The sequence below is a fragment of the Somniosus microcephalus genome, unplaced genomic scaffold, assembly GCF_052327205.1.
Source record: "Somniosus microcephalus isolate GS21.2 unplaced genomic scaffold, FLI_Smic_1.0 unresolved_chr2, whole genome shotgun sequence".
Classification (NCBI taxonomy): Eukaryota; Metazoa; Chordata; class Chondrichthyes; order Squaliformes; family Somniosidae; genus Somniosus; species Somniosus microcephalus.
This window is the reverse complement of record NW_028225180.1, coordinates 3,300,583-3,327,964: the sequence shown is the minus strand read 5'-3', so window position 1 is coordinate 3,327,964 and position 27,382 is coordinate 3,300,583. Positions and strand designations below refer to the sequence as shown.

General features: G+C 43.8%; 1 protein-coding gene across 1 annotated transcript; it reads left to right on the top strand.

The window, feature by feature from the left end:
- The first annotated feature begins 254 nt into the window (after positions 1–254).
- Positions 255–27,382, top strand: LOC147092042 (putative G protein-coupled receptor 139). Its single transcript, XM_085975608.1, has 2 exons — positions 255–538; positions 26,470–27,382. The coding sequence occupies exons 1-2, from the start codon at positions 316–318 to the stop codon at positions 27,369–27,371; spliced, it is 1,125 nt and encodes a 374-aa protein (XP_085831734.1). The 5' UTR covers positions 255–315; the 3' UTR covers positions 27,372–27,382.

Here is a 27,382-nt window from a genome sequence, read left to right as displayed (position 1 = left end):
AGTTCTATTTTACTATGGTTGAAAACGTGCTGGATTGAAAGGGTTAACTGATGCTGTTTGTTCAGTGACTGTAATTAATGTCAGTCTCCACGGGTTAACTGAAACTGTTTGTTCAGTGACTGTAATTAATGTCAGTCTTCATGGACCCTAATTGCATCAGTGCAGGGTTTCCCTCTTCTATTAATAAGGGACATCTTTCAATGTGTTATCCCATAGTATCAGTGACAGCATTGCCTCTGGCACTGACAGGGATCAACGCGCTGCTCTATATAGAGTGAGTTAGAATCTGAGAACATTAGATTGGAATGTTACACAATGGATTGGAATCTGAGAACAGAAGATTGGAATGTTACAACAATGGATCAGAATCTGAAAACAGTAGATTGGAATCTTACAACAATGGGCAGGAGTTTTTCCTGGGCGTTTGATGCACTTTCTGAATATTATGGTTTGCTATCATTACAAAGTCGGATCCTTTATGCACTTCAGACGATTCAATCCATTTACTATCCCCTCCTTGCAGTTGTTGGTGTTCCTGGTAAGGCTCTCTATATTGCTATTAAGTCTATAAACCGTGTTTAACAGCATTACTGTTCTTATTTTTTACAAACCCCTACATTGCTGCAGTTGTTATTCCTGGTAAAACGCATTTATGTGGCGCCTTCCAAGACCACCATATGTCTCAAAGTGCTTTACAGCCAATTAAGTACTTTTTGAAGTTGAGCCATTGTCGTAACATGGGTAAGTCTCTGTATCCAGCTATTAACACGGCAAACCTTTGCATACTTTATCACTATTCTCGTATGTTACTCTCTCATATTTGCTGCTATTGTTGTTCCTGCTAAGTCTCTACATCCAGCAATTACATCTGTTACACCACGTCTCACTGTATTACTGTGTTTGTCAATTAAATCTTGGAAACACCAAAACCAGTGTCTTCGGTCCTCGTCACAAACTCCATTTATTTAATCTACCAATTCAATCCCCCTCCCTGCCCAACGTGTCAGGATGTCCCAGACTGTTTGCAACCAGGGCGTTTTCTGTGATCCTGAGCTGAGTACCTACCTCGTATCCTCTGATTCAGCAGTCCTGCCTAAAATCACCTCCATAATATCGACCATGTCCGTCTCTCCTCAGCCCTTCCACTGCATAAACCTGACTCGACTATTCCAATAATCTACTGGCTGACCACCATAAACTAGAGCTAATCCTAAACTCTGCTGCCCAAAACCGAACTCGCATCATGTCCTATTCACCCATCACCCCTTTGCTCGCTGACCAACATTTGCTTCCGAGTGGGAAAAGCCTCGATCTTAATATTCTCCTCATTAAAGTCAAATCCCACCATGGCCTCACCACTCCAATCAGTCGCATTTCCCAATTCTTTTCCCATAGTCCTTCTGATTGTTACCCTTCAAGTATTTATCCAATTCCCCTTTTTAATTTAATTTATTCCCTGCTGTTCCCCTCCCAGTCTTTCTGTCTCTATCTTTCTTTCTCTCTATCTCTCTCTCTCCCTCTGCTCTCTCTCTGTTTCATGCTCATGGAATCATGAAATGGTACAGCACAGAAGGAGATCATTCAGCCCATCGTGTCCGTGGTGTCTCTTTGAAAAAGCAGTCTCATTATTCCTACTCTTCAGCCAGATCCCTGTAAAAAATTCCCCTTCCACTAATTATCCCATTCCCTTTCGAAAGTTACTATTGACTCGACTTCCACCACGTTCTCAAACAGTTCATTCCAGATCACCACAACTCAGTGCAAAAAGAACATTCTCCTCATCTCTCCTCTGGTTCTTTTGCCTATTACCTTAACTCTGTGTCCTCTGGTTACCCACCTTTCTGTCAGTGGAAAGAAAATGACAAATGCACTCTATCAAATTCATTCAAAGTTTTGAAATCTATATTAAATCTCTCTTTATGAAAAATGATACAGATAAACAACGTGTAAAATCTTTCAATTTGGGAAATGCCCATTTTAATAAGCTGAGATGTGATTCAGCAAAAGTGTACTGGAAACATTCACCTGGAGTTAAATCAGTGTCAGAGCAATGGGCTCTTTCCAGGGTGAGATAGAGATGGTTCAGAGCAAATATGTTCCCACAAAGAAAAAAGTAAAGGAAAAACTTTCATTTATATAGCGCCTTTCAAGACCAGTGGACTTCTCAAAGCGCTTTACAGCCAATGAAGTACATTTGAAGAATAGCCACTGTTGTAATGTGGGAACTGCAGCAACCAATTTGCACACAGCAACATCCCACAAACAGCAATGTGATAATGGCCAGATAATGTGTTTTGTTGTGTTGATTGAGGGACAAATAATAGCCAGGACACCGGGGATAAATCCCATGCTCTTCTTCGAAATGGTGCCACGGGGTCTTTTACATCCACCTGAGAGAGCAGACGGGTCCTCAGTTTAACGTCTCTTTCAAAAGACGGCACCTACGACTTTGAAGCACTCCCTCAGCACTGCACTGGTGTGTTAACCTAGCTTTATGAGCTCAGCTCCTTGGAGTGGGTCTTAAACCCACAACATTCTGACTCAGAGGTGGGTGTGCGACCAACTGAGCCACAGCTGGCAAAAAGAATGGGACTCAACAAACTAGAGCCCACTGAATGTGAAGAAGCTTCCAGGGGAGTATAAGGGAAATAAGGGAAGCTTTTCTCAGATACTGAGAGCTCACAACTACAGAATGTCCAGAGCAGTATAGGAATTGCAGGGGGTAAAAGGTATTACATAGTATTACATAGCAACTCGAGACTCCTTCCGTCTTTCCTCATCTAACTCTATCAGCAGAACCCTGTATTCCCTTCTCCCTCATCTGCTTATCTAACCGCCCCTTAAATGCATCGATACTATTCGCTTCAACCACTCCCTGTGGTAGTGAGTTCCACATTCTCACCACACTCTGGGTAAAGACGTTTATTCTGAATTCCCTATTTGATTTTTTGGAGACTATCTCATATTGTTGACCTCAAGTTTGCTCTCCCCCAGAAGTGAAATCACTCTCTCTCTGTGTCTAATCTATCAACACCTTTCATGATTTTAAAGAACTATCTTAGTTTACCACTCAGCCTTCTCTTTTCAAGAGAAAATAGTCCCAGACACTTCATCCTTTCCTGGTAGGTGTTCCCTCGCATTCAGGTTTCTTCTTTGTAATTCTTCGCTGCCCCCTCTCCAGTGCCTTTATATCCATTTTTCTAATATGGCGACCAGAATTGCACACAATAATCCAAGTGTGGCCTAACCAAGTCCACACCAATGTTCGATACAAGTTTAGCTTAACTTCACTACTTTACAATTTTATCTTTCTAGAAATAAACCCTATTGTTTGGTTTGTTTTTTCTAAGTTCATGTTAAATTGTGCAAATACATTTCAATGATTTGTGTATTTGTACTTCTAGATCCCTTTATTCCTCTACCCCATTGTTGATTCTTATTTTCCAAGTAATATGTGACTTTCCTATTTGTCTTACCAAAATATGATACCTCACATTTATGTGTGTTGAATTTCATTTGCTAATTATATGCCCAGTCTGCAAGATTTTTAATGTGTTCTTGTAATTTGTTGCAGTCATCCTCAGTATTGGCCATCCCCTCCAATTTAGTGTCGTCCACAAATGTAGAAATTGTGTTCTACATTCCAAAGTCTAATTCATTAATTATAAATTGTGAACAGCAGTGGTAGCAGCACTGATCCTTGTAGAACACGACTACCCACGTTATGCCACCCTGAATAACTACCCTTTACCCCTACTTTTTGCTTTCTGTGTTGATGCCAGCTAGCTATCCATTGTGCTACTTGTCCCCGACTCTGCATTCCCTGAACTTATTGATTAGACTATTATGTGTTATCCATTTTCGAAAGCCTTTTGAAAATCTAGATAGATTCCATCTACTGCATTTTGATTGTCTACTCTCTCTGTTACCTCTTCAATAAATACCATTAGTTTTGTCAAGCAAGACTATCCCTTTTGAAATCCATGCTGACTATTCATTCTTATGTTTCTCATTGCTAGATTTTTTTTAATGTTATCATTTAGAAGGGATTCCAATATTTTTCCAACCACCGATATTAATCTGATTGGTCTATAGTTCCGTGGACATGTTCTAGCTCCCATCTTATATATAAGTAGTACGTTAGCTAACCACTCGTCCTCTGGCACTAGAACTTTTGCGAACGAATGATTAAATATGTGTAGTGATGCCTCTGCTCTCTCTTTGCAAGATTCTCTTAAACACGTGGATGTAATCCGCCCACACCAGAGGTTTTATCCTCTTTTATTTTGATAAGTTTATTTAATATATCTCTTCATTTTATATTAAATGCAGTTAACTCGTTACTAATCTCATCATCCAATGTCATATCCACCTCTTCTATCTCCCTTGTAAATATTGAAGCAAAGGAATTATGTAATATCTCTGCCAACTCTCTATTGCTGCTTGTGGCATTACCCTCCCTATCACTTACTGGCTCTATTACTATTGCGACTTTGCTTTTTAAATGAGATGCCTGTAAATTATTTCAATATTTTGTTTTATGTTCCTTGATAATTTAATTTTTTAGTTCCAGTTTGCCTTCCAACTTGTTTTTGTGAGTCCTCTTCTAAAAGCTTCATATTCTCCCTTATCACTCTCCCCTGCTGACAATGGTCTTAATGTATGCCGCTTTCCTTATGCTCAATTTTTCCCTTACGCCTTTCTTCATCCACGGTGATTCATTAATGTTTAGCTTGTTCTTGTTTATTAGCAGAATATATTTTTCCTTGGCACTATTGAACACTGTATTTAATGTTTGCCACTGCTGTTCTACATCGTTGTTCTCCAATGTTGTCTATTTTATTTTCCCAAGTGCTATTCTCAGCCCCTCAAATCAGCTGTTCTCCAATCTATTACCCTTGTCTTTGACATACTTATATCCTTCTCATTTATTATCTTAAAGAGTATTATATTATAGTCACTATTGCCTAGATGTTCCCCTAATTTTACTACTCTTATCTGCTCTGTTTAATTCCCCATTACTAGATCCAATAGTGAATCCTCCCTTGTTGGGATTTTTACATATTGGTTAGAAAGCTGTCTTGTACACATTGTTGTAACTCCATTCCCTTATTCCCTTTACCTGCCTCAGTTGATCAATTAATATCTGGGTATTTGAAAGCCCCCTTGATTATTATTCTGTGTTATTTACAAATTTACCTAAGTTGTCTTCATATTTCTTCCTCCACCTCTCTTCCAATATTAGGTGGTATGTTGACGACCCCTATTAGTGTGATTGATTCTTTATAATTTTTCATCTATATCCACGTTATTTATATTTCTGTCTTGCTGATACCTGCATCACTTTTGCCTAATGCCATTATGTTATCCCTAATAAGTACAGCTACTCCAACTCCCATTTTTAACTCTTTCTATCTTTTCTAAATATGTCAAAACCAGCAATGTTTAATTCCCAGTCCTTATTTTCCATTAGCCATGTCTCAAGTAAAAGAAATGGAGTGAATGAAAAAAATATTAACATGTTAAATCAAGGAAAACCCAAATATATTTAATAAATAGAGAAAGAGCAAGAGGATAACTAAGGAAAGTGTAGGGCCTATTAGAGACAAAAAAAGGTAACCTGTGTGTGGAGGCATAAGACATGGGTATGGTTCTAAAGGAATACTTTGCATTTGGCATCACAGAAAAGAGCAATAAAAAGAGTTATAGAGTCATAGAGTAATACAGCACGGATAGAGGCCCTTCGGCCCATCGTGTCCGCACCGGCCATCAAGCCCTGTCTAATCTAATCCCATATTCCAGCATTTGGCCCGTAGCCTTGTATGCTATGGCATTTCAAGTGCACATCCAAATGCTTCTTAAATGTTGTGAGGGTTTCTGCCTCCACAACCCTTTCAGGCAGTGAGTTCCAGACTCCAACCACCCTCTGGGTGAAAAGGTTCTTCCTCAAATCCCCTCTAAACCTCCCGCCCTTTACCTTGAATCTATGCCCCCTAGTTATTGACCCCTCTACTAAGGGAAAAAGCTCCTCAGCATCCATCCTATCTATGCCCCTCATAATTTTGTACACCTCAATCATGTCCCCCCTCAGCCTCCTCTGCTCCAAGGAAAACAAACCCAATCTGCCCAGTCTCTCTTCATAGCTGAAGCGCTCCAGCCCTGGTAACATCCTGGTGAACCTCCTCTGCACCCTCTCTAACGCGATCACATCCTTCCTGTAGTGTGGCGACCAGAACTGCACACAGTATTCCAGCTGTGGCCTCACCAGTGTTTTATACAGCTCCATCATAACCTCCTTGCTCTTATATTCAATGCTTGGCTAATGAAGGCAAGTATCCCATATGCCTTTTTTACCACCTTATCCACCTGTTCCGCCGCATTCAGGGATCTGTGTACTTGCACACCCAGATCCCTCTGACCCTCCGTCTTGCCTAGGGTCTTTCCATTCATTGTGTATTCCTTTGCCTTGTTAGTCCCCCCAAAGTGCATCACCTCGCACTTTTCTGGGTTAAATTCCATTTGCCACTGTTCCGCCCATCTGACTAACCCATCTATATCGTCCTGCAGACTGAGGCTACCCTCCTCGCTATTTACCACCCTACCAATTTTTGTATCATCCGCGAACTTACTGATCATACCCTTTACATTCATATCCAAGTCATTAATGTAGACCACAAACAGCAAGGGACCCAGCACCGATCCCTGTGGTACCCCACTGGCCACAGGCTTCCAGTCACAAAAACAACCTTCGACCATCACCCTCTGCCTTCTGCCACTAAGCCAGTTTTGTATCCAATGTGCCAAGGCACCCTGGATTCCATGGGCTCTTACCTTCTTGACCAGTCTCCTGTGCGGGACTTAATCGAAGGCCTTACTGAAATCCATGTATACCACATCCACTGCGTTACCCTCATCCACACACCTAGTCACCCCCTCAATGCAGACATTGTATTTAAAGAGGGAGTGTGTGAAATATTACATGAGCTTAGCATAGAGAGAGAAGAAGTATTAAGAGGTTTTGTATCTTTGAAAGCAGATAAATTGCCCGGCCCAGATGAAATGAATCCGAGGTGTTAAGAGAGGCAAGAGAAGGTTGTGTCTGAGTGACTTGATTGAATGTTATGAGGAGGTAACGAGGAGGGTCGATGAGGATAGTGCATTTATTGTAGTCCACATAGCTATTAGCTAGTCGTTTGACAAAATTCCAAGTAACAGGTTGGTCAAAAAGGTAAAACCCCAAGGGCTCCAAGGGAAAGTGCAACTTGGATCCAAAATTGGCTCAGTGACTGGAAGCAAAGCGTAATGATCGATGGGTGTTTTTGTGACTGGAAGGCTGTTTCCTGTGGGATTGTGCAGGGTGTAGTACCAGGTGACTTGTTTTTTGTGGAAATATCAATGACTTAGACCTCAATATAGGGGGCATGATTAAAATGTTTGCAGATGATACAAAAATTGGCCGTGTGGTTGAAGTGAGGAAGAAAAATCTAGACTGCAGGAAGATAACAATGGAGTGGTCAGGTGGCAGAAAATTGGCAGAATGAATTCAATCTGAGGAAGTAGGCAGGGCTAACAAATAAAGGGAATACACAACAAATGATAGGATACTGAGAAATGTAGAGGAACAGAGGTACCTTGAAGTGCATGTCCGCAGATCCCTGAAGGTAGCAGGCCAGTTAAATATAGTGTTTAAGAAGATATAATGGATAATCTCCTATATTAGCCGAGGCATAGAATGTAACAGCAGAGAGATTATACTAGAACTGTATAAAACACTATGTAGGCCACAGCTAGAATACTGTGTAAAACTCTCGTCACTTTACAGGAAGATGTCATTGCACTCGAGAGGATACAAAGGAGATTTACAAGGATGTTGCCAGGACTGGAGAATATTGGCTATGAGGAAATATTGGACATGCTGGGGTTGCTTCATTTGGAGCAGAGAGAGTGGAGGGAAGTTTAATTAACGTGCGTAAAATTATGAGGGACTTGGATGGAGTTGATGGGAAGCACCTTTTTCCATCAGAAGAGTGGTCAATAACGAGGGGCATAGATTTAACGTAATTGGTAGAAGGAATCGAGGGGAGTTGTGAATTCCTTTTACCGAGTGGGTGGTGGGAGTTTGAACCTCACTGCCTGAAAGGTTGGTAGAGGCAGAAACCATCATCACATTAAAAGGTACTGGGATGTTCACGTGAAGTGCCAAAACTTGCAATGCTACGGACCAAGAGCTGGAAAGTGGGATCAGTCTGGATAGATCCTTTGTGACCAGCCTCCTTCTGTGCCGTACATTTCTATGATTCTATAATTCTATGTTCCTTTACATTTGCTGCTCTAAAAAAAACAATCCCAGCTTCTCCAGCCTCTCCACGTAACTGAAGTCCCAGATCCCTGGTACAATCCTGTTAAATCCCTACACCATCTCTAATCCTTGACATGCTTGGCAAAGTGTGGTGCCCAGAATTGGACACAATCCTCCAGCTGGGGTCTAACCACTGATTTAGAAAAGGTTAGCATTTCTACCTGAATTTTGTTACTCTGTGTCTCTGTTTGTAAAGCCAAGTACTCTGTATGCTTTATTAGCAGCTGTCGCAACTTGTCCTGCCACCTTCAATAAATTGTGTAATGTTCCCTTGCTCTGTCTGATCGTGCACCCACTTTAAAATTGTACCGTTTAGTTTATATTGCCTCTGCTCGTAGTTCCTAAAAAATGTGTCACTTCACACTTCTCTGTGTTAAATTGTTTCTGCCATGTAACAGCCCATTTCACCAATCTGTCTATGTGCTCCTGAAGTCTGTTACTACCCTTCTCACTGTTACTTAACATTTCGGAGATTTCTATTATCTGCAACCTTTGAAATTATGTGCTGTATACCCAACTCCATGGCATTGATATACAGGAAAAGAGCAATGGTGCCAATACCGACTCCTGGAACGACCACTGTATACTTCCCTCCAGTCTGAAAAACAACCGTTTACAACTACTCTCTGTCTCTTAGCCAATCTCCGAGCCCTGTTGCCACAGCCCCTTTAATCCCATGAGCTTCAATTTTGGTATTATGTGGTACTTTATCAAAAACCTTTGGAATGCATAGGGAAATTGGGAAAGCGTTAGCAGTATCAAACATAAAACCATAGAATTGATCATAGGTCGCACCTGGTTTCAAGCAATGAATTACAAAATCATTGACTTTATTCCCATTGTATTATTTATATGTACTTGCTCTCAGGATATGGGTGCCGCTGTCAAAGGTGGTATTATTTGCCCATCTCTAGTTACCCAAGATAAAATGGTGGGCCCTCATCTTGATGTGCTGCTGTCTGTGAGGTGAAGGTGCTCCCACAATGCACTTACGGAAGAATTTCAGGCTTTTGACACAGTGACGATGAAGGAACGGCGATATATTTGATGGGTACGGTAGCATAGTGATTATGTTGCTGGACTAGTAAACCAGATGCCCGGACGAATGACCCTGAGTTCTAATCCCAACAGCTGGGGAAATTAAGCTCAATTAATTAAAGACATCTGGATCAAAAAGCTAGTCTAAGTAACGGACACCATGAAACTAATGGATTGTAGTAAAAACCCATCTGGTCTTCTTTAACAACAATAACAACAGCAACAACGTGTATTTACATAGCGCCTTCAACGTAGTAAAACGTCCCAAGGCACTGCACAGGAGTATTATGGGACAAAAACATAGACACCGAGCCACTTAAGGAGAAATTAGGGCTGGTGACCAAAAGCTTGGTCAAAGAGGTAGATTTCAAACTGCATCTTTAAGGGGGAAAGAGAGGTAACGAGCCGGAGAGTCTTAGGCAGGGAATTCCAGATGTCAGCGTTTAGGCAACAGAAGGCACAGCCACAAATGATTGAGTGGTTATCACCAGGAATGCTCAAGAGGGCAGAATTAGTGAAGCATAGATACCTCGAGGGGGATCGGGATGAAGGAGATCACAGAGATAGGTAGGGGCGAGTCCATCGAGTGATTTTAAAACAAGGGTCAGAAATGTTATATCGAGGCACTGCTTAACCAGGAGCCAATGTAGTTCAGCGAGAGCATGGGTGATGGGCGAACGGAACTTGGTTGATTTAGGATAGGTGCAGCCGAGTTTTGGAAGATCTCAAGTTTCCGTAGGATAGAATATGGGAGGTCAGCCCGGAGTGCATTGTAATATTCAAGTCTAGAGTTAACAAAGACGTGGATGAGGGTTTCACCAGTGGCACTGAGGCAAGGGCTGAAGCCTGATTGCAGTGATTCAAACAAGGAATTGCGGGAAAGATAGGCACGGATTTGGACACATTCAATTAATTTAGAGAGGAAAGGGAATTTCAAGATGTGGCATTAGATTGCAAGCCAGTGAGGTCAAGGTTTCTATGCGGAGGAGAGGTTTGCTGATGGCAGTTTTGAATGAGAGGGGGACAGTACCCAAGCAGAGAGAACCGTTAACAACGTCAGCTAACACGGGAGCCTGAAAAGGAAGTAGGGTGGTCAGCAGTTTGCTAGGAATAGGGTAGAGGGAGGAGGAAGTTGGAAGTTGGTCTCCTGGACAAGAAGAGTGCGGAGCGGTCAAGAGCGGAGATCAGCGAGAAACTGGAGAAAGATTTGAGTTGGAATTGGCTGGGTAATAAACTAGCATGTATTGAGAATTGGTTAACAGACAGAAAACAAAGAGTGAGGGTAAATGGCTCTTTTTCAGGGTGGCAGGCAGTGACTAGTCAGTTACCGCACGGATCTGGTCTTGGGCCCCAGCTATTCACAATCTATAAAAATTATTTGCATGAGGGGACTAAATGTATCATTTCCAAATTTGCTGATGATACAAAGCTGGGTGACATTGTCAGTTGTGCAGAGCGTAGGAAGAGTCTTCAAGGGGATCTCGACAGGTTCAGTGAGTGGCCGAGGACATAACAGATGGAATACAACCTTAATCAGTGTGAATTATCCACATTGGTAGAAAAAACAGAAATGCAGAGTATTTCCTAAATGGTGAAAGATTGGGGAAAGCAGATGCTCAAAGTGACCTGTGTGTCCTTGTACATGAGTCACTGAAAGTGAATGTGCAGGTGCAGCAAGCCATTAGGAAGGCACATGGTGTGCTGGCCTTCATTACAAGAGCATTTGAGTACAGGAGTAAAGAAGTCTTACTCCAATTATACAGGGCCTTGATGAGACCATACCTGGAGTACTGTGTACAATTTTGTTCTCCATACCTAAGGAAGGATATACTTGTCATAGAGGGTGTGCAATGAAGGTTCACGAGATTGTTTCCTGGCGTGGGAGGACAGTTGTATGAGATGAGATTGAGTAAACTATGCCTGTATTCACTTGAATTCAGAAGAATGAGAGGGGATCTCATTGAAGCATACAAAATTATTACGGGGCTTGATAGGCTGGATGCTTGGAGAACGTTTGCCTTTGCTGGGGTTTCTAGAACAAGGAGCCAGAGCTTCGAGATAAAAGGTAGGACATTCAGGACAGAGATGAGAAGAAATTTCTTCACACAGTGGGTGATCAATCTTTGGAATTCTCTACCCCAGAGGGCTGTGGATGCTCAATCATTTGGAATATTGAAAACAAAAGTCGATAGATTTCTGACAAGTAAAGGCATCAAGGGATATGACGATAGGGCCTCCTCCTGCTCCCATTTCTTATTTTCTTGTGTTTTTAGTTCAGGGCTAGGGTAGGGGGGAACCTGAGAGCAAGTTTGGCCCGGTGGGCTAGAGGAAGGAAGGGAAGTAGCAGAGGCAGCTGAACGGATGGTCTCAATCATAGAGGCAAAGTAGTCCATGAGCTCCTTACACTTGTCATCGGAGGTGAGGGTGGAGGAGACTGTGGAGAGGGGTTTAAGAAGACGGTTAGCAGTAGAGAATAGGAGCCGGAATTCATCTTTGCTTTCCAGAATGATTCTGGAATACTGAGCAGTATTGGCAGATGAGAGCAGGATCTGAAAATGAATGATCTGACACACCAGTTAAAGACAAACCAGTCATATAGGCTCCTTTAAAAGACAGGACCAGTCACTCGGGCTTCTTAAAGAGACAGGACCAGTCATATAGGCTTATTAAGAGACAGTACCAGCCACACAGGCTTTTTAAAGCGACAGAACCAGTCGTAATGTTTATTAAAGAGGCAGGACCAGTCGCAGCGCCTTCATAAAGAAGCAGGGACAGTCGCATTCGCTATTTAAAGAGACTGAACGAGTCACACAAGCTATTTAAGGAGACAGGACCATTCACACAGGATTTTTAAATAGACAGTACTAGTCACACAGGCTCTTTACAGATACCGGACTGGTCACAAGGTCTTTATAAAGAGACAAGTCCAGTCACTTAGGTTTTTTTAAGAGACACTACCTGTCAAACAGACATTTTAAAGAGACAGGGCCAGTCACACAGGCTTTTTTATAGATACAGGACTGGTCACAATGTCTTTATAAAGAGACAAGTCCAGTCAGATATGTTATGTAAAGAGACACTACCTGTCAAACTGACATTTTGAAGAGGCAGGACCAGTCACTCGGGCTCTTTAAAGAGCCAGCACCAAACAAGGAGGCATTTCGAAAGAGACAGGACAAGTCTTACAGGCTTTTTAAAGAGACAGGACACGTGATAATGGCATTTTAATGAATCAGAAACACTGATAACTGCTTTTTCAAGAAACAGGGCCAGTTAAATAGATTTTTGAAGAGACAGAGTCAGTCACACCGGCGTATTTAGGAGAAACAACTGTGATAGCTGAAGGGTCTAGAACTTTCTCTCGAGCGAATGTACTTAACAGAAGTATTCGGACCGGCAATTCTAGGAACCCATATTAGTCCTTACAGATTAGTAGACAATTAAAGTTCGTTCACAGATTATAATCTTGTCCTGAATATAACCCCTTTGAACCTGATTATTTTGCAGACTCTTAGTTTTAATATGTTTAATTTTCCTTAATTTTGAGAAAGGTTCGGTGTTTTTTATTTATTGATTCTTTCATGGACTGTGAGCATCACTGGCAAGACAAGCCTATCCCTAATTGTCCGTGAGAAGGTGGTGGTAAGCTGCCTTCTTGAACCGCTGCAGTCCTTGAGTTTTAGATACCCTCACAGTGTCTGACTTTGGTACAACTGTGTGGCTTGCTGGGCCATTTCAGAGGGCAGTTATGTGTCACACACATATGAGCAGCCCTGGTGAGGATGGCCGATCTCCTTCCCCAAAGAACGTCATTGAACCAGTTGGGTTTTTCCAACAATCCGGTAGATTCAGGGTCTCCATTACTGATACCAGCTTTTTAATTCCGAATTTATTTTATTAACAGAATTTTAATTCCCCAGCTGCCATGGTAGGATTTGAACTCACGTCTCACGGATTAATAGTCCAAGCCTCTTGAATACTAGTCCAGTAAAATAACCACTACTCTAATGTACTCGGTGTCTACAGAGAGTAATTCATAATACTTTTGACTTATGCCTTTTAGGTTTTGGAAAGGCTTTGAGGATTCAGGAGGTGAGTTACACGCCACAGAATACCTAGCATCTGACGTGCTGTTATAGTCATTTATGTGGCTTGTCCAGTTGATTTTTTGATTAAAGGCGACCCCTAGGATATTGATGCTAGAGGATTCGGTGATGGAAATGCAATTGACTGTCAAATGCTGGAATTTAGAATATCTCTTGCTGGAGTTGGTCATCGCCTGCTGCTTGTGTGGAGAGAATTTACAATAATGATACCATGGGTGAGGGGCTTCAATTAAGTGGAGAGACTGGAGAAGCAGTGATTCTTCGCCATAGAGCAGAGGAGGTTAGTGGGAGATTGAATAGAAGTGTTCAAAATGTTGAGGGTTCTGATAAACCGGGAGAGTTCAAAAGCAGCGGGAGCAGAGTGAGAGCGCCAAAACCCGGGAGAGTTCAAAAGCAGCGGGAGCAGAGCGAGAGCGCCAAAACCCGGGAGAGTTCAATAGCAGCGGGAGCAGAGCGAGAGCGCCAAAACCCGGGAGAGTTCAATAGCAGCGGGAGCAGAGCGAGCGCGGCAAAACCCGGGAGAGTTCAAAAGCTGCGGGAGCAGAGCGAGCGCGGCAAAACTCGGGAGAGTTCAAAAGCTGCGGGAGCAGAGTGAGAGCGGGAAAACCGGGGAGAGTTCAAAAGCTGCGGGAGCAGAGCGAGAGCGGGAAAACCCGGGAGAGTTCAAAAGCAGCGGGAGCAGAGCGAGAGCCCAAAACCCCGGAGACTGCAATAGCAGCGGGAGCAGAGAGCGACAAAACCCGGGAGACTGCAATAGCAGCGGGAGCAGAGCGAGAGCGCCAAATCCCGGGAGAGTTCAATAGCAGCGGGAGCAGAGTGAGAGCGACAAATCCCCGGAGACTGCAATAGCAGCGGGAGCAGAGCGAGAGCGCCAAAACCCGGGAGAGTTCAAAAGCAGCGGGAGCAGAGTGAGAGCGACAAATCCCCGGAGACTGCAATAGCAGCGGGAGCAGAGCGAGAGCGCCAAAACCCGGGAGAGTTCAAAAGCTGCGGGAGCAGAGTGAGAGCGGGAAAACCCGGGAGAGTTCAAAAGCAGCGGGAGCAGAGTGAGAGCGCCAAATCCCGGGAGATTTCAACACAGCGGGAGCAGAGCGAGAGCGCCAAAACCCGGGAGAGTTCAAAAGCATCGGGAGGCGCTGAGATAAAAAAATAAAGTGTAAATAAGTAAAAGTTAATAGAAATGTGACGTCACTAGAAAGCAGGTAAGTGATTGGTTGGTAAGTATTTCTATATTTCTTGTCTTTTCTCCAAACTTGAGCGTCTAAATTTAAGTGCCATGGTGTAGATTAAAAGATATAAGTGTTCCAAATGTTAAAACGAATTAGTTAATTGAGATGGGACACCATGCAATGTGATGTTGTTTTTGCATGTCGGAGCTGGCGGACACCATTGAGGTCCAAGACGACCACATCTGCATAAATGTTGGCGGCTCGAGGAACATCGGCTCAGAGTTGATGAGCTGGAGTCCGAGCTTCAGACACTGTGACACATTATGGATGGGGCGTGTTACTTGGACACTATGCACCAGGAGGCAGTCACACTGACTAAATATTTACTTCCCATTTGGCCCATGGACAGGGACAGGAGGGTGTGACTACAACCGAGGCAGGTATTGGGATACAGGAGGTAATGTTGGAGGAGCCACAGCAACTGGGCCTTGTCCAAAAGGTACGAGATTCTTGCTCCCTATGTGGACGAGGCCAGGGACTGCAGGGAGGATGAGCAAATTGACCACAGCACCGTGGTACAGGGAGCAATTCAAGTGGGGGAGCAAAAAGAAATGTTGTAGTGATTGGGGACAGTATAGCGAGGGGGATAGATACTGTTCTCTGTAGCTGAGAATGTGTGAGTCCCGAAGGCTATGTTGCCTGGCCGGTGCCAGGGTTAAGGACAACTCCTCTGGGCTGGAGAGAAAATTGGAGTGAGGGGGGGGAAGAACCAGTTCTCATGGTCCACGTAGCTACCAATGACATAGGTAGGACAAAGAAAGACGTTATGCTGATGGAGTATGAGCAGCTAGGGGCTAAATTAAAAAGCAGAACCACAAATGTAATAATCTCTGGATGACTACCTGAGCCACGAGCGAATTTGCATAAGGTAAATAAGATCAGAGATATGAGTGAGAGGTTCAAAGTCTGGTGTGGGAGAAATGGGTTTCGATTTGTGGGGCACTGGCACCAGTACTGGGATAAGGGGGAGCTGTTCCGTTTGGATGGTCTTCACCTGAACCATGCTGGGGTTAAAGCCCTGGCAAATCGAATAACTAGGGCTGTAGACAGGGATTCAAAATAAATATTTGCGGGGGGCGGTGGATCCAGGTGAGCGGGAAAATAAACAGTGAATGAGAAATGAGAATGCAATAGAGCAGGTTATAGATGGGGGAAACAATAACCAGAGTGTGGCAGGAAGGGACAGAATGTTTAAAAATATGAGTGTAACGGAAAAAAGGCCAAAGCAAGGAAAAATAGTAAAAAGACAAAGTTATAAGCTCTATATCTGAATATTGGTTCCTAACAAGATAGATGAGTTGATTACACAAAAAGATACAAATTGGTATGATCTGATCGCCACTACAGAGAAGTAGTTGCAAGGCAATCAGGGCTGATAACTGAATATTCAAGGGTATATGGTCATTTAGAAGGATAGAAAGAAATGAATGGGAGGTGGGGTGGTTTTATTGGTAAAAGATGGGATCAGTGCAGTGGTGAGAAGTGATATTGGCTCAGAAGATCAAGATGTAGAATGGATTTGGGTGGAGGTAAAAAAATAATAAGGGGTAAAAGTCTCTGGTGGGCGGAATGTACAGGTCCCTGAACAGTAGCAATGCTGCTGGACAGAGTATAAATCAACAAATAATGGAAGCCTGTAAAAAAGGTATGGTAACAATCATGGATGATTTTAATATCCATACTGATTGTACAAATCAAATTGGCCAAGTTAGCCTGGAGGGGGAGTTGATAGAGTGCAAGTGGGATGTTTTCCTGGAACAGTATGTAAAGGAACCAACCAGGGGTCAGGCTAGCTTGGATCTGGTACTCTGTAATGAGGCAGAATTAATAATTGAACTCAATGTAAAGGATCCTCTGGGAAAGAGTGAACATAGCATGGTTGAATTTCAAATTCATTTGGAGGGTGACAAAGTTGTATCCCAAACCAGTGTCCTGATGGTAAACAATGGCAAAATTATTGGCATGAGGGCAGAACTGGCTGAAGTGGAGAGAAAACACAAATTAGAGGGTAAGAAGTTGAAATGCAGTAGCGGACATTTAAGGAGATATTTCATAACTCTCAACAAAAATGATGGTATCAAATTGAAAAAGAAGGCATACAATGTTGTTAAGATTAGTGGGAAACCAGAGGATTGGCAATTCTTTAAAAACCAACAAAGAGTGACTAGAAAAATGAAAAAGGGAGAGAAGATGAATTAAGAGAGTAAGCTGACAACAAACATTAAAACAGGAAGTAAGAGCTTCTACAGGTATATAAAAAGGAAGAGGGTAGCTAAAGTAAACATTGGTCCCTTATAGGATGAGATTGGGGAATTCGTAATGGGGAACGGTGAAATGGCAGTGATTCGGAACAAATATTTTGCATCTGTCTTCACTGTAGAAGACACTAACAACATCCCAATAATGGATAATAAAGGGCCACAGGGAGGGGAACTAAAGACAATCACTATCACTAAGGAAATGAGACTCAGTAAAATAATGGGGCTAAAAGACGACATGTCCCCTGGACCAGATTGTCTGCATCCCAGATTCTTAAAAGAAGTGGCTGCAGAGTTAATGGATGCATTGGCTGCAATATACGAACATTTTCTGTACTCTGGAGAGGTCCCAGCGGATTGGAAACCGTAATGTAACACCCGTATTTAAGAAAGGAGGGAGACAGAAAGCAGGACATTATAGACCAGTTAACCAGAAAATGATGGAGTCCTTCATTAAGGAAGCAGTTGCTGGGCATTAGAAAAACATACTGTAGTCAAACAGAGTCAGCAAGGTTTAGTAAAGGGAAGTCATGTTTAACAAATTTGCTGGATTTATTTGAGGATTTAACAAGCAGGGTGGGCAAGGGTGAGCCAGTGGATGTGGTGTATTTGGATTTCCAGAAGGCATTCGATAAGGTGCCACATAAAAGGTTACTGCATAAGATAAGAGCTCACGGAGTTTGGGGTAATATATTAGCATGGATAGAGAATTGGCTAACTAACAGATAATAGAGATTCGGAATAAATGGGTCATTTTATGGTTGGTAAACGGTAACTATTGGGGTGCCACAGGGATCGGTGTTGGGGCCACAACTATTTACAATCTACATTAACGACTTGGATGAAGGGATCGAGTGTAATGTAGCCAATTTTGCGGATGCCACAATGATGTATGGGAAAGCAAGTTGTGCAGCGGACTCAAACAATCTGCAAAGGGATATAGACAGGTTAGGTGAGTGGGCAAAAACCTGCGAGATGGAGTATAATGTGGGAAAGTGCGAGGTTATCAACTTTGGCAGGAAAAATAAAAAAGCAAACTATTATTTAAATGGAGAGCGATTACAAAATGCTACAGCTCAGATGAACCTGGGGGTCCTTGTGCATGAAACATACAAAGTTAGCATGCAGGTCCAGCAAAAAGATCAAAAAGGCAAATGGAATGTTGACCTTGATTTCAAGGGGGTTCGAGTATAAAAGCAGGGAAGTCCTGCTACAATTCTACAGGGTATTGGTGAGACCACACCTGGAGTATTGCGGACAGTGTTTGTCTCCTTATTTAAGGAAGGATATACTTGCATTGGAGGCAGTTCAGAGACGATTCACTCAGATAATTCCAGCGATGAAGGGGTTGACATATGAGGAAAGGTTGAACTGGCTGGGCCTATACTCATTGGAATTTAGATGAATGAGAGGTGATCTTATCAGAACATATAAGGTACTGAGGGGGCTCGACAGCGTTGATGCACAGAGGATGTTTCCCCTCGTGGGGAAATCTGGAGCTCTGGGGCACAGTTTTAGGATAAAGGGTCGCCCTTTTAGAACTGAGATGACGAGATATTTCTTCCCTCGGGGTCGTAAATTAGTGGAATTCTCTGCCCCAGAGAGGTGTGGAGGCTGGTTCATTAAATACATTTAAAGTGGAGATAGACACATTTTTGCAAGATAAGGGAGTGAAGGGTTATGGGGAGTGGGCTGGAAAGTGCCTTTGAGCCCAAGATCAGCCATGAACTTATTGAATGGCGGAGCAGGCTCGTGCGGCCATGCAGCCTATTCCTTCTCCTATTTCTTATTTTCTTATGATACAGTACAAAGGGGACATTTTTCCACTGGCTGAATTGTCATTACCAAATGGCCGAACCTTGATCACGCAGTGAAATGATCTGGAATGAAATCTCCTAAAGGTTGGTGGAAGCAGATTCAATAGTCTCAGTTGGTAGCAAACTCGCCTCTGAGTCAGAAGGTTCTGTGCTCAACTCCAACTCCAGGGACCTGCGTTCAAAAATCAAGGATGATACTCCAGTGCAGTACTTATGGAGCGCTGCACTGTTGGAGGGGCAGTACAGAGGGACATTGCACTGTCGGACGGAGAGTACTGAGGGACCACTGCACTGCAGGAGGCTCAGTACTGAGGCATCGCTGTACTGTCAAAGTGGCGTACTGAGGGAGCGCTGCACTGTCGGAGGGACATTACTGAGGGTTCGCTGCACTTATGGAGGGACTGTACTGAGAGACATCTGCACTGTAGACGGGCCAGTTCTGAGAGAGCGCTGCACTGTCTGCGGGCCAGTATAGAGGGAGCGCTGTACCATCTGAGTGGCAGTACTGAGGGTGAGCTGCACTGTCGGAGAGGCAACTGAGGGAGCGCTGCAGTGTTGGAGGCGCTGCACTGATGGAGCACTGCACTGATGGAGGGACAGTACTGAGGGAGCGCTGCACTGCCGGAGGGTCAGTACTGTGTGAGAGCTGAACATTCTGAGGGTCAGTATACAGGGATCGCTGCACTGTCGGAGGGGCATTACTGAGGGACCACTGCACTGTGGGAGGGACAGTCCTGAGGGAGTGCTGCAGTGACTGAGCGGCAGTACTGTGGGATCACTGCACTGTCGGAGGGTCAGTACTGAATGAGCGCTGCAGTGTCGGGGGGGCAGTACTGAATGAGCTCTGCAGTGTCGGAGGGGCAGTACCGAGGGATCACTGCACTGTTGGAGGGTCAGTACTGAGGTACCGCTGCACTGTCTGAGGGGCTGCACTGAGCAAGTGCTGCACTATCAAATGGGTATTACTGAGGGAGCGCTGCACTGTTGAAGCGCCAGTACTGAGGGAGCGCTGTACTGTCGGAGTGACAGTACCGAGGGAGCACTCTACAGTTGCAGAGTCAGTACTGAGGTTGTGCTGCGCTGTCAGATTGACAGTACTGAGTGAGCGCTGCACTGTCAGAGGGGCTGTACTGAGGGAGTGATGCTCTGTCGGAAGGGCAGTGCTGAGGGAGCGCTGCACTGTTAGATGGTCATTACTGTGGGTGCTCTGAATTCGAGGAGGGACTTTACTGAGGGAGCGCCGCACTGTTGTAGTTGCATTCCTGAGAGATCACTGTCCTGTCGAAGGGACCGTCTTTAGGATGTGACGTTAAACCGAGGCGCTCTGCTCCCTCTCTGCTGGATGTAAAAGATCCTATGGCAATATTCGAAGAAGAGCAGCGAAGTTCTCCCCAGTGTTCTGGTAATTATTGATCTCAACAAACATCACTAAAACAGATGACATGGTCGTAATTGCAATGCTGTTAGTGGGAACTTGCTGTCTACAAACTGGCTGCTGTGTTTCCTATAGTACAACACTGACTTCACTTAAAAATTACTTACTTGACTGTAAAGTGCTTTAGGTCATCCCAAGGTCGTTAAAGGCGTTCTATAAATGCAAGTCTTTCTTTCTTAACAGCAACATTCAAAAGGTAATGTGGTATATCCGTGAAGAGGAGAAATGTTCAGGACTAAGGGGCAACGGCTTTATTGTTCACTACCATTGACGAAAGGAAATGACAGCTTTGAAATAATCTGATCTGTTGACTGTGGGTTCGCTTGAATCTGTCTAATTCAATCCCACTGAGCAGGATGGTAGTAGCACTGGATACGATGGATGGTATCCACAGTGTGAAGGCGAGAATTATTCTCCACAAATACTGTGCAGTGGTAAGTTCTACCAATAGCGTCATGGACTGGTGCACATGCGATAGTTAGATTGGTGAGGACCAGATCATGCAGGATATCTTCCTGTGTTGGTCCTCCCACCACCTGCAGCAATGCCAGACTGGCAGCTCTGTTCTTCAGGGCTCGGTTAATGATGGTGCTTCAGAGTCACTCTTGGTGATGGACATTGAATTCTCCCCCTCCCCACCCAGAGAGTACAGGTTGTGCCTTTTCTGCTCTCGGTGCTCCGATCAACTGGTGCTCAGCATGAAGATGTGCTGATTCATCAGCTGAATGACGGTGGTAGGCGGTAATCATCAGGAAGTTACCTTGCTCATTCCTGATCGGAACCATGAGAATTCATTATGTCCTTAGGCATTGTTGAGGACTCGCATTATCTCTCCCCGCTGACTGTATATCCCTGTGACCCCGCCGCTGGTGAGTCTGTCCTTCCGGCGGTACAGGAGATACACTGGGATGGTGATGGAGGACTTGGGAATGTTAACTGATAGTATTGGTTCTGCGACAATGATTGTGAGAGAATGCAATGTTTCCAGAGCGTTTCATAGAGTATTGAAATAGTTACAGGGTACTTATCGCATTGGTTAATATTTTAAGCATTTTTCTTTGATTCCTTGGTGTCAAACCATTGCTCGTTTTATTATTTTCTCCAGCTATGTAAATCACTATTACAAAATTGGCTGGTTGAGGTCAATCATTAGAAACACCTAGTTATTCTTGTTCTAGATTCAGGCAAATAGTATGGCCTGGAAATCAACTTGCTGGACTAAAGCGGGACCATGTAACCTTGGCAGCCATGCAAATGAAATTCCTGGACTGAGGCGGGCGCAGTGTTATCTAGGCAACCCTGGGAATGAAATTCATGTGCAGAGGCCGGGGCAGTGTAATCTAGTCTGCCCTGGGAATGACATTCCTGGACTGAGGCAGGAGCAGTCTAATCTGGGTGGCCGTGGGAATTACATTTTTGGATTGAGGTGGGAGCAGTGTAATCCAGGCGGCCCTGGGAATGAAATTCCTGGACTGAGGAGGGCGCAGTGTAATCCAGATGGCAAAAGGAATTCAATTCCTGTTATGAGGCGGGAGCAGTGTAATATATTCGGCCTTGGGAATGAAATTCCTGGACTGAGGCAGGAACAGTTTAATCTAGGCTGCGAGTTAAATTCCTGGACTGAGGGAGGGTGAAATGTGATGCATACGCTCACTTTTAATTTAAGGCGGTGTACAATAGTGTGAGCTAGATTGTGTTGAAGTGAAGTGTTGGGTGATAATGGCTCAATGTGTCTGTTTGTTCAATGACTGTAATTAATGCCAGTTACTGTGAGGCCTAATGATGTCACTCGGAGATTTCGCTCTGCTCTAAATAAGGAGCTCCCTTCACTGAGTGACCTCACACAATCAGCGCGCTGCCTCCAGCACAAAGACCACCAGCCTCTCACAGAAGGGATGTCGTGGGTTTGAGGGTCTCCATGGAATGTATTCTGGAACAGTGGTAGTTAACAAAAATACTTTGGACTAACGACAAAAAATGTGAAAAACACTCAGCAGGTCAGGCAGCATCCGTGGAGAGAGAAAGAGTTAACGTTTCAGGTCTGTGACCGTTCCTAAGAACTGAAAAGGTTTCGAGTTGCAACCGATTTTAAGCAGGTGTAGGGGCAGGGAAAGGTGGTAGGATCAGAATGAACCAAAGGGTCGGTCTGTGATAGGGTGCAAGGCAGGAGTGGTTAAAGGTTGCAAATGGGGATGGGAGTAACATCAACCGCTGCCGCCTGAAAAAATAGGGGCCGAAGTTCTGGTCCGAAATTGCAGAACTCAACGTTGAGTCCACAAGGCTGTACAGTGACTAAAAGAAAGAGGAAGTGCTGTTTCTTGAGCTTAAGTTGAGCTTCATTGCAACACTATGAAAAGCCGAGGACAGATAGCTCAGGGTGGAAGGGGAGCAGAGAATTAATGTGACAGGAGACCAGATGCTCGGCATTAAGCTTATGAACTGAAAGGAAGTGTTCCACAAAACGATCACCCAATCTGCATTTGGTTTCCCCATTAGAGTGGAGACCGCATCGTGAGCAGTGAATACAGTATACTAAATTGCAAGAAGTAAAATTAAATGGCTGTTTCACCTTGAAGGAATATTTGAAGCCCTGGACAGTGGGAAGGGGGATTGTTAAAAGGCAGGAGTTGCAGCTCCTGCGCTTGCCTGGGAAGGTTCTGTGGGGATGGGAGGGGCTGTTGCGGGTGATTAAGGAGTGAACCAGGGTATTACGGCGGGGGCGGGTCCTTCGGAATGCTGAAAGAGAAGGGTAGGATATACAAAATATTTACTATCCCCTTCTCGCTGCTGTTAATGTTCCTAGTAAGTATCTATGTCCAGTTATTAATTCTCTCAATCACAGTCTACAGAGCTGCAGGGATACCCGCCCTCCTGTATGCCTCAGAGACATGGACCATGTACAACCGTCACCTGAAAGCACTGGAGAGCAACCACCAACGCTGCCTCCGCAAGATCTTGCAAATCCATTGACAGGATAGGTGCACCAAAATCAGTGTGCTCGCTCAGGCCAATATCCCCAGCAGCGAAGCTTTAACCATGCTCGATCAGCTCCGATGGACGGGTCACATCGTGCTCATGCCCGATTTGATTCTCCCAAAACAATCGCTCTACACGGAGATCCGACACGGCAGGAGAGCCCCAGGTGGACTCAGGAAACGCTTCAAGGACACCCTCAAAGCCTCCTTGAAAACGTGCAACATCCCCACTGACATCTGGGAATCCCTGACCCAAGACCACACAAAGTGCAGGAGAGGCATCCGGGATGGCCACAAACTACTCGACTATCTTCGCCGGGAGCAAGCGGAAGCCAAGCACAAGCAGTGCAAGGAGCACACGTCAATTATAGCACCCCACCCATCCGCCCCTTCAACCACCGTCTGCCTCACCTGTGACAGAGTCTGTAGGTCCCGCATTGGACTTATCAGTCTCCTGCGAACTCATTTTTAATGTGGAAGCAAGTCATCCTCGGTTCCGAGGGACGGCTTAAGAAGAGGAACCATGATACACTGTAATATTATTCTCGCTAATCACCGTGGAATACTCTGTTATTAATGGTAATCTGTGTTACAAGTTGTTGCATCTTTGTTAATACAAGAGTTGTTGTTTAAAAAGAATGGCACATCCTCGCTGCTGTTGGTGTTCCTGGTAAGTATCTGTATCCAGCTATTATTTTTTTTAATCATCTTTAACTGTATTTCTCTCCAAGCCATTCCCCATCCCATCCACACTGCTGTCGGCTATTGAATCTGAAGGTGATACAGCGTTAACAAGATTTAATTGTTCTATATTCAACTCAAGAAAATATTTTGACGAGACTCTCTCCTTAATGAAATCCGTTCTGCTTTCTACACTGAACATGTGTAACAGATCAGAAAAATATTGTCTTAATTGAGGAGATTTTCACCTAATGCCGAAAGATCATCGACCTGAAACGTTAACACTCTCTCTCTCTACAGGTTCTGCCTGACCTGCTGATTATTGAAAACATTTTTTGTTCTTATTTCAGATTTCCAGCATCCGCAGTAATTTGCATTAGTTTTCACTGAATGCTCGGTATATTTACTGACACAGAGTCACAGGAGCAAATCCTGGCAGATCACAAACACATCGTTAAATGTCTGAAATATCCTCTAATCATTCAGTTGCAGTCAGTGTCTCCTTTCCCACCATCTCCAGTTCTGCATTAGTGGCACTGCTTCTGATGGTTAGATAAGGATTACAAGGATTATTTACATTCTCAAAAAACGTTCAGTCAGCCATATTTCAATGCGTTTATTTCCAATCTTTGTTTTGAATTTACAACTGGAGCCCATGCCCGTCTGTCACAGTTCACTGGATTCAGTGAGACCCAGAGTGATTCTTTATTCCCTCCTGCTGTACTGCAGGATAAAAAATCCTCGCTGATTGAAACTGAAGGACTGATGATAAGAAAATCCTTTCCTATTTTCTCGACCAATATTTTCTGCACAATTTGGAAACCAATAGGTGAAAAGGTACAAGGATATATCTCTTCCAGTTGTGTTCAGATACTTTACAAAGCGTTCGGCGGCTCGTTGCCTGTCGGATAAGTCGCGATATTACGATGCAAATAAATGCATTAGTGGGCTATTACCTGGTCAATTATCAATAGTTATTTTAATTCAGAGTCCATTTTTTGCAATGTTATATGGATAATCTTCCTTTCAATGAGCTACAATTTGTGTATATAGCCAAAACTGTAGAAAGCTCAATCATAAACACACTTCTTACAGCCCAGTTATCTTTATAGCTGCAGTGCACATGTATTTATTTTCTCAGTATTTTCATATTACAGCTGCACATGTAAATACTGTAATTAATGCACGCCAAGATTGCAGTTTCTTTATTTTGCCGTTGCCTTCATTTTCTGTCCTAAATATAATGGCTATCTAACCAGGAGCTGGATTCCAAGTGGGATATCCCCCTCTCTAACATAAAGGGCACTGAAGCAAATTGCGCTGCGATAAATGCTGATTGATCCTGAGACACGAATGCTTCCTGAGAGGTTCTGGTCTTTTGCATCCCTGGTACTTCGGGCGGTGCTTTTGTCTGCTGGGCTAAAGGCAGATCTATCGTTTAATCTCTCATTTATCATTCATCTGTTGCTTTCCTGTTGTATTTAGACACGTTTCATTGTTTGATTCTTCCATGTTTTCCCGATTATTCTTAAAATAAACCCTGTATTCAGCTCCACTGGTAATCGAATGAGATTATATCAGTGAAAATCACTAATGAGTTGCAGATTTCTCTCCGAATTCCTTCAAACTGCTACTCTTGCTCCCAGCCTGATGTATAATTTCCCTGTTTATTTCCCCTCCCAGCCTGATGTATAATTTCCCTGTTTACTTCCCCTCCCAGCCTAATGTATAATTTCCCTGTTTATTTCCTCTCCCAGCCTGATGTATAATTTCCCTGTTTATTTCCCCTCCCAGCCTGATGTATAATTTCCCTGTTTATTTCCCCTCCCAGCCTAATGTATAATTTCCCTGTTTATTTCCCCTCCCAGCCTGATGTATAATTTCCCTGTTTACTTCCCCTCCCAGCCTGATGTATAATTTCCCTGTTTACTTCCCCTCCCAGCCTGATGTATAATTTCCCTGTTTATTTCCCCTCCCAGCCTGATGTATAATTTCCCTGTTTACTTCCCCTCCCAGCCTGATGTATAATTTCCCTGTTTACTTCCCCTCCCAGCCTGATGTATAATTTCCCTGTTTACTTCCCCTCCCAGCCTGATGTATAATTTCCCTGTTTATTTCCCCTCCCAGCCTGATGTATAATTTCCCTGTTTATTTCCCTTCCCAGCCTGATGTATAATTTCCCTGTTTATTTCCCCTCCCAGCCTGATGTATAATTTCACTGTTTATTTCCCTCCCAGCCTGATGTATAATTTCCCTGTTTATTTCCCCCCCAGCCTGATGTATAATTTCCCTGTTTACTTCCCCTCCCAGCCTGATGGATAATTTCCCTGTTTATTTTCCCTCCCAGCCTGATGTATTATTTCCCTGTTTATTTCCTCTCCCAGCCTGATGTATAATTTCCCTGTTTATTTCCCCTCCCAGCCTGATGTATAATTTCCCTGTTTACTTCCCCTCCCAGCCTGATGTATAATTTCCCTGTTTACTTCCCCTCCCAGCCTGATGTATAATTTCCCTGTTTATTTCCCCCCCAGCCTGATGTATAATTTTCCTGTTTATTTCCCTTGCTCACAGTGAATTTAATGACGATTGTGATCCTGTCTCGGGGAAAGTGTGGTCTCTCCACATGTGTCACTCGCTACCTGCTGGCAATGGCAGCGGCGGATCTACTGGTCGTTATCCTCGACGTGATACTGAGGCAAATTCCGATTGTTTATTACAGACATTTTTATTTCGTGCTGTCAATCCCCGTGTGTAATATACATGCCGTCCTGCTTTATGCAGCCACAGACTGTTCTGTCTGGTTCACCGTCACTTTCACCTTTGATCGATTTGTGGCCATTTGTTGCCAGAAGCTGAAAACAAAATATTGCACCGAGAAAACGGCGGCTGTGGTTCTGGGAACAGTGACTGTGTTGAGCGGTTCAAAGAACATCATCTGGTATTTTATGTTCACAGATCGGTATTGGCTTTGGAACATGCCTTGGTTTTGTGAGGTAACAGTCGGTGTTATGAAATCACGGGCCTGGGCAGCAATCGAGCTCCTTCATTACAGTCTCACCCCGGCTGTCCCATTTGTTCTAATTCTGCTGCTCAATGCTCTCACTGTCAGACACATTTTAGTGTCCAGCAGAGCCCGTAGGAGACTCCGGGGTCCCAGCAGTGGGGAGAGTCACAGTGACCCAGAGATGGAGAGCCGCTGGAAATCCATCATTTTGCTGCTTGTTATCTCTGGCAATTTCATCCTGTTATGGGCAGCGTTTATGGTGGTTTATATATGGAGCCGGATAGGTTCTATCAGTTATATGTCTGCAAATTCTCCTCCTTTCTTACAGGAATTGGGATTGATGCTGCAGCTGCTGAGTTGCTGCACCAACACTGGGATTTATGCCGTCACCCAGACTAAGTTCAGAGAGCAGTTGAAGAATATGGGGAATTATCCTTTTACTCTGATTGTAAAATTCATTAAAGGATGATTTGAAGCAGA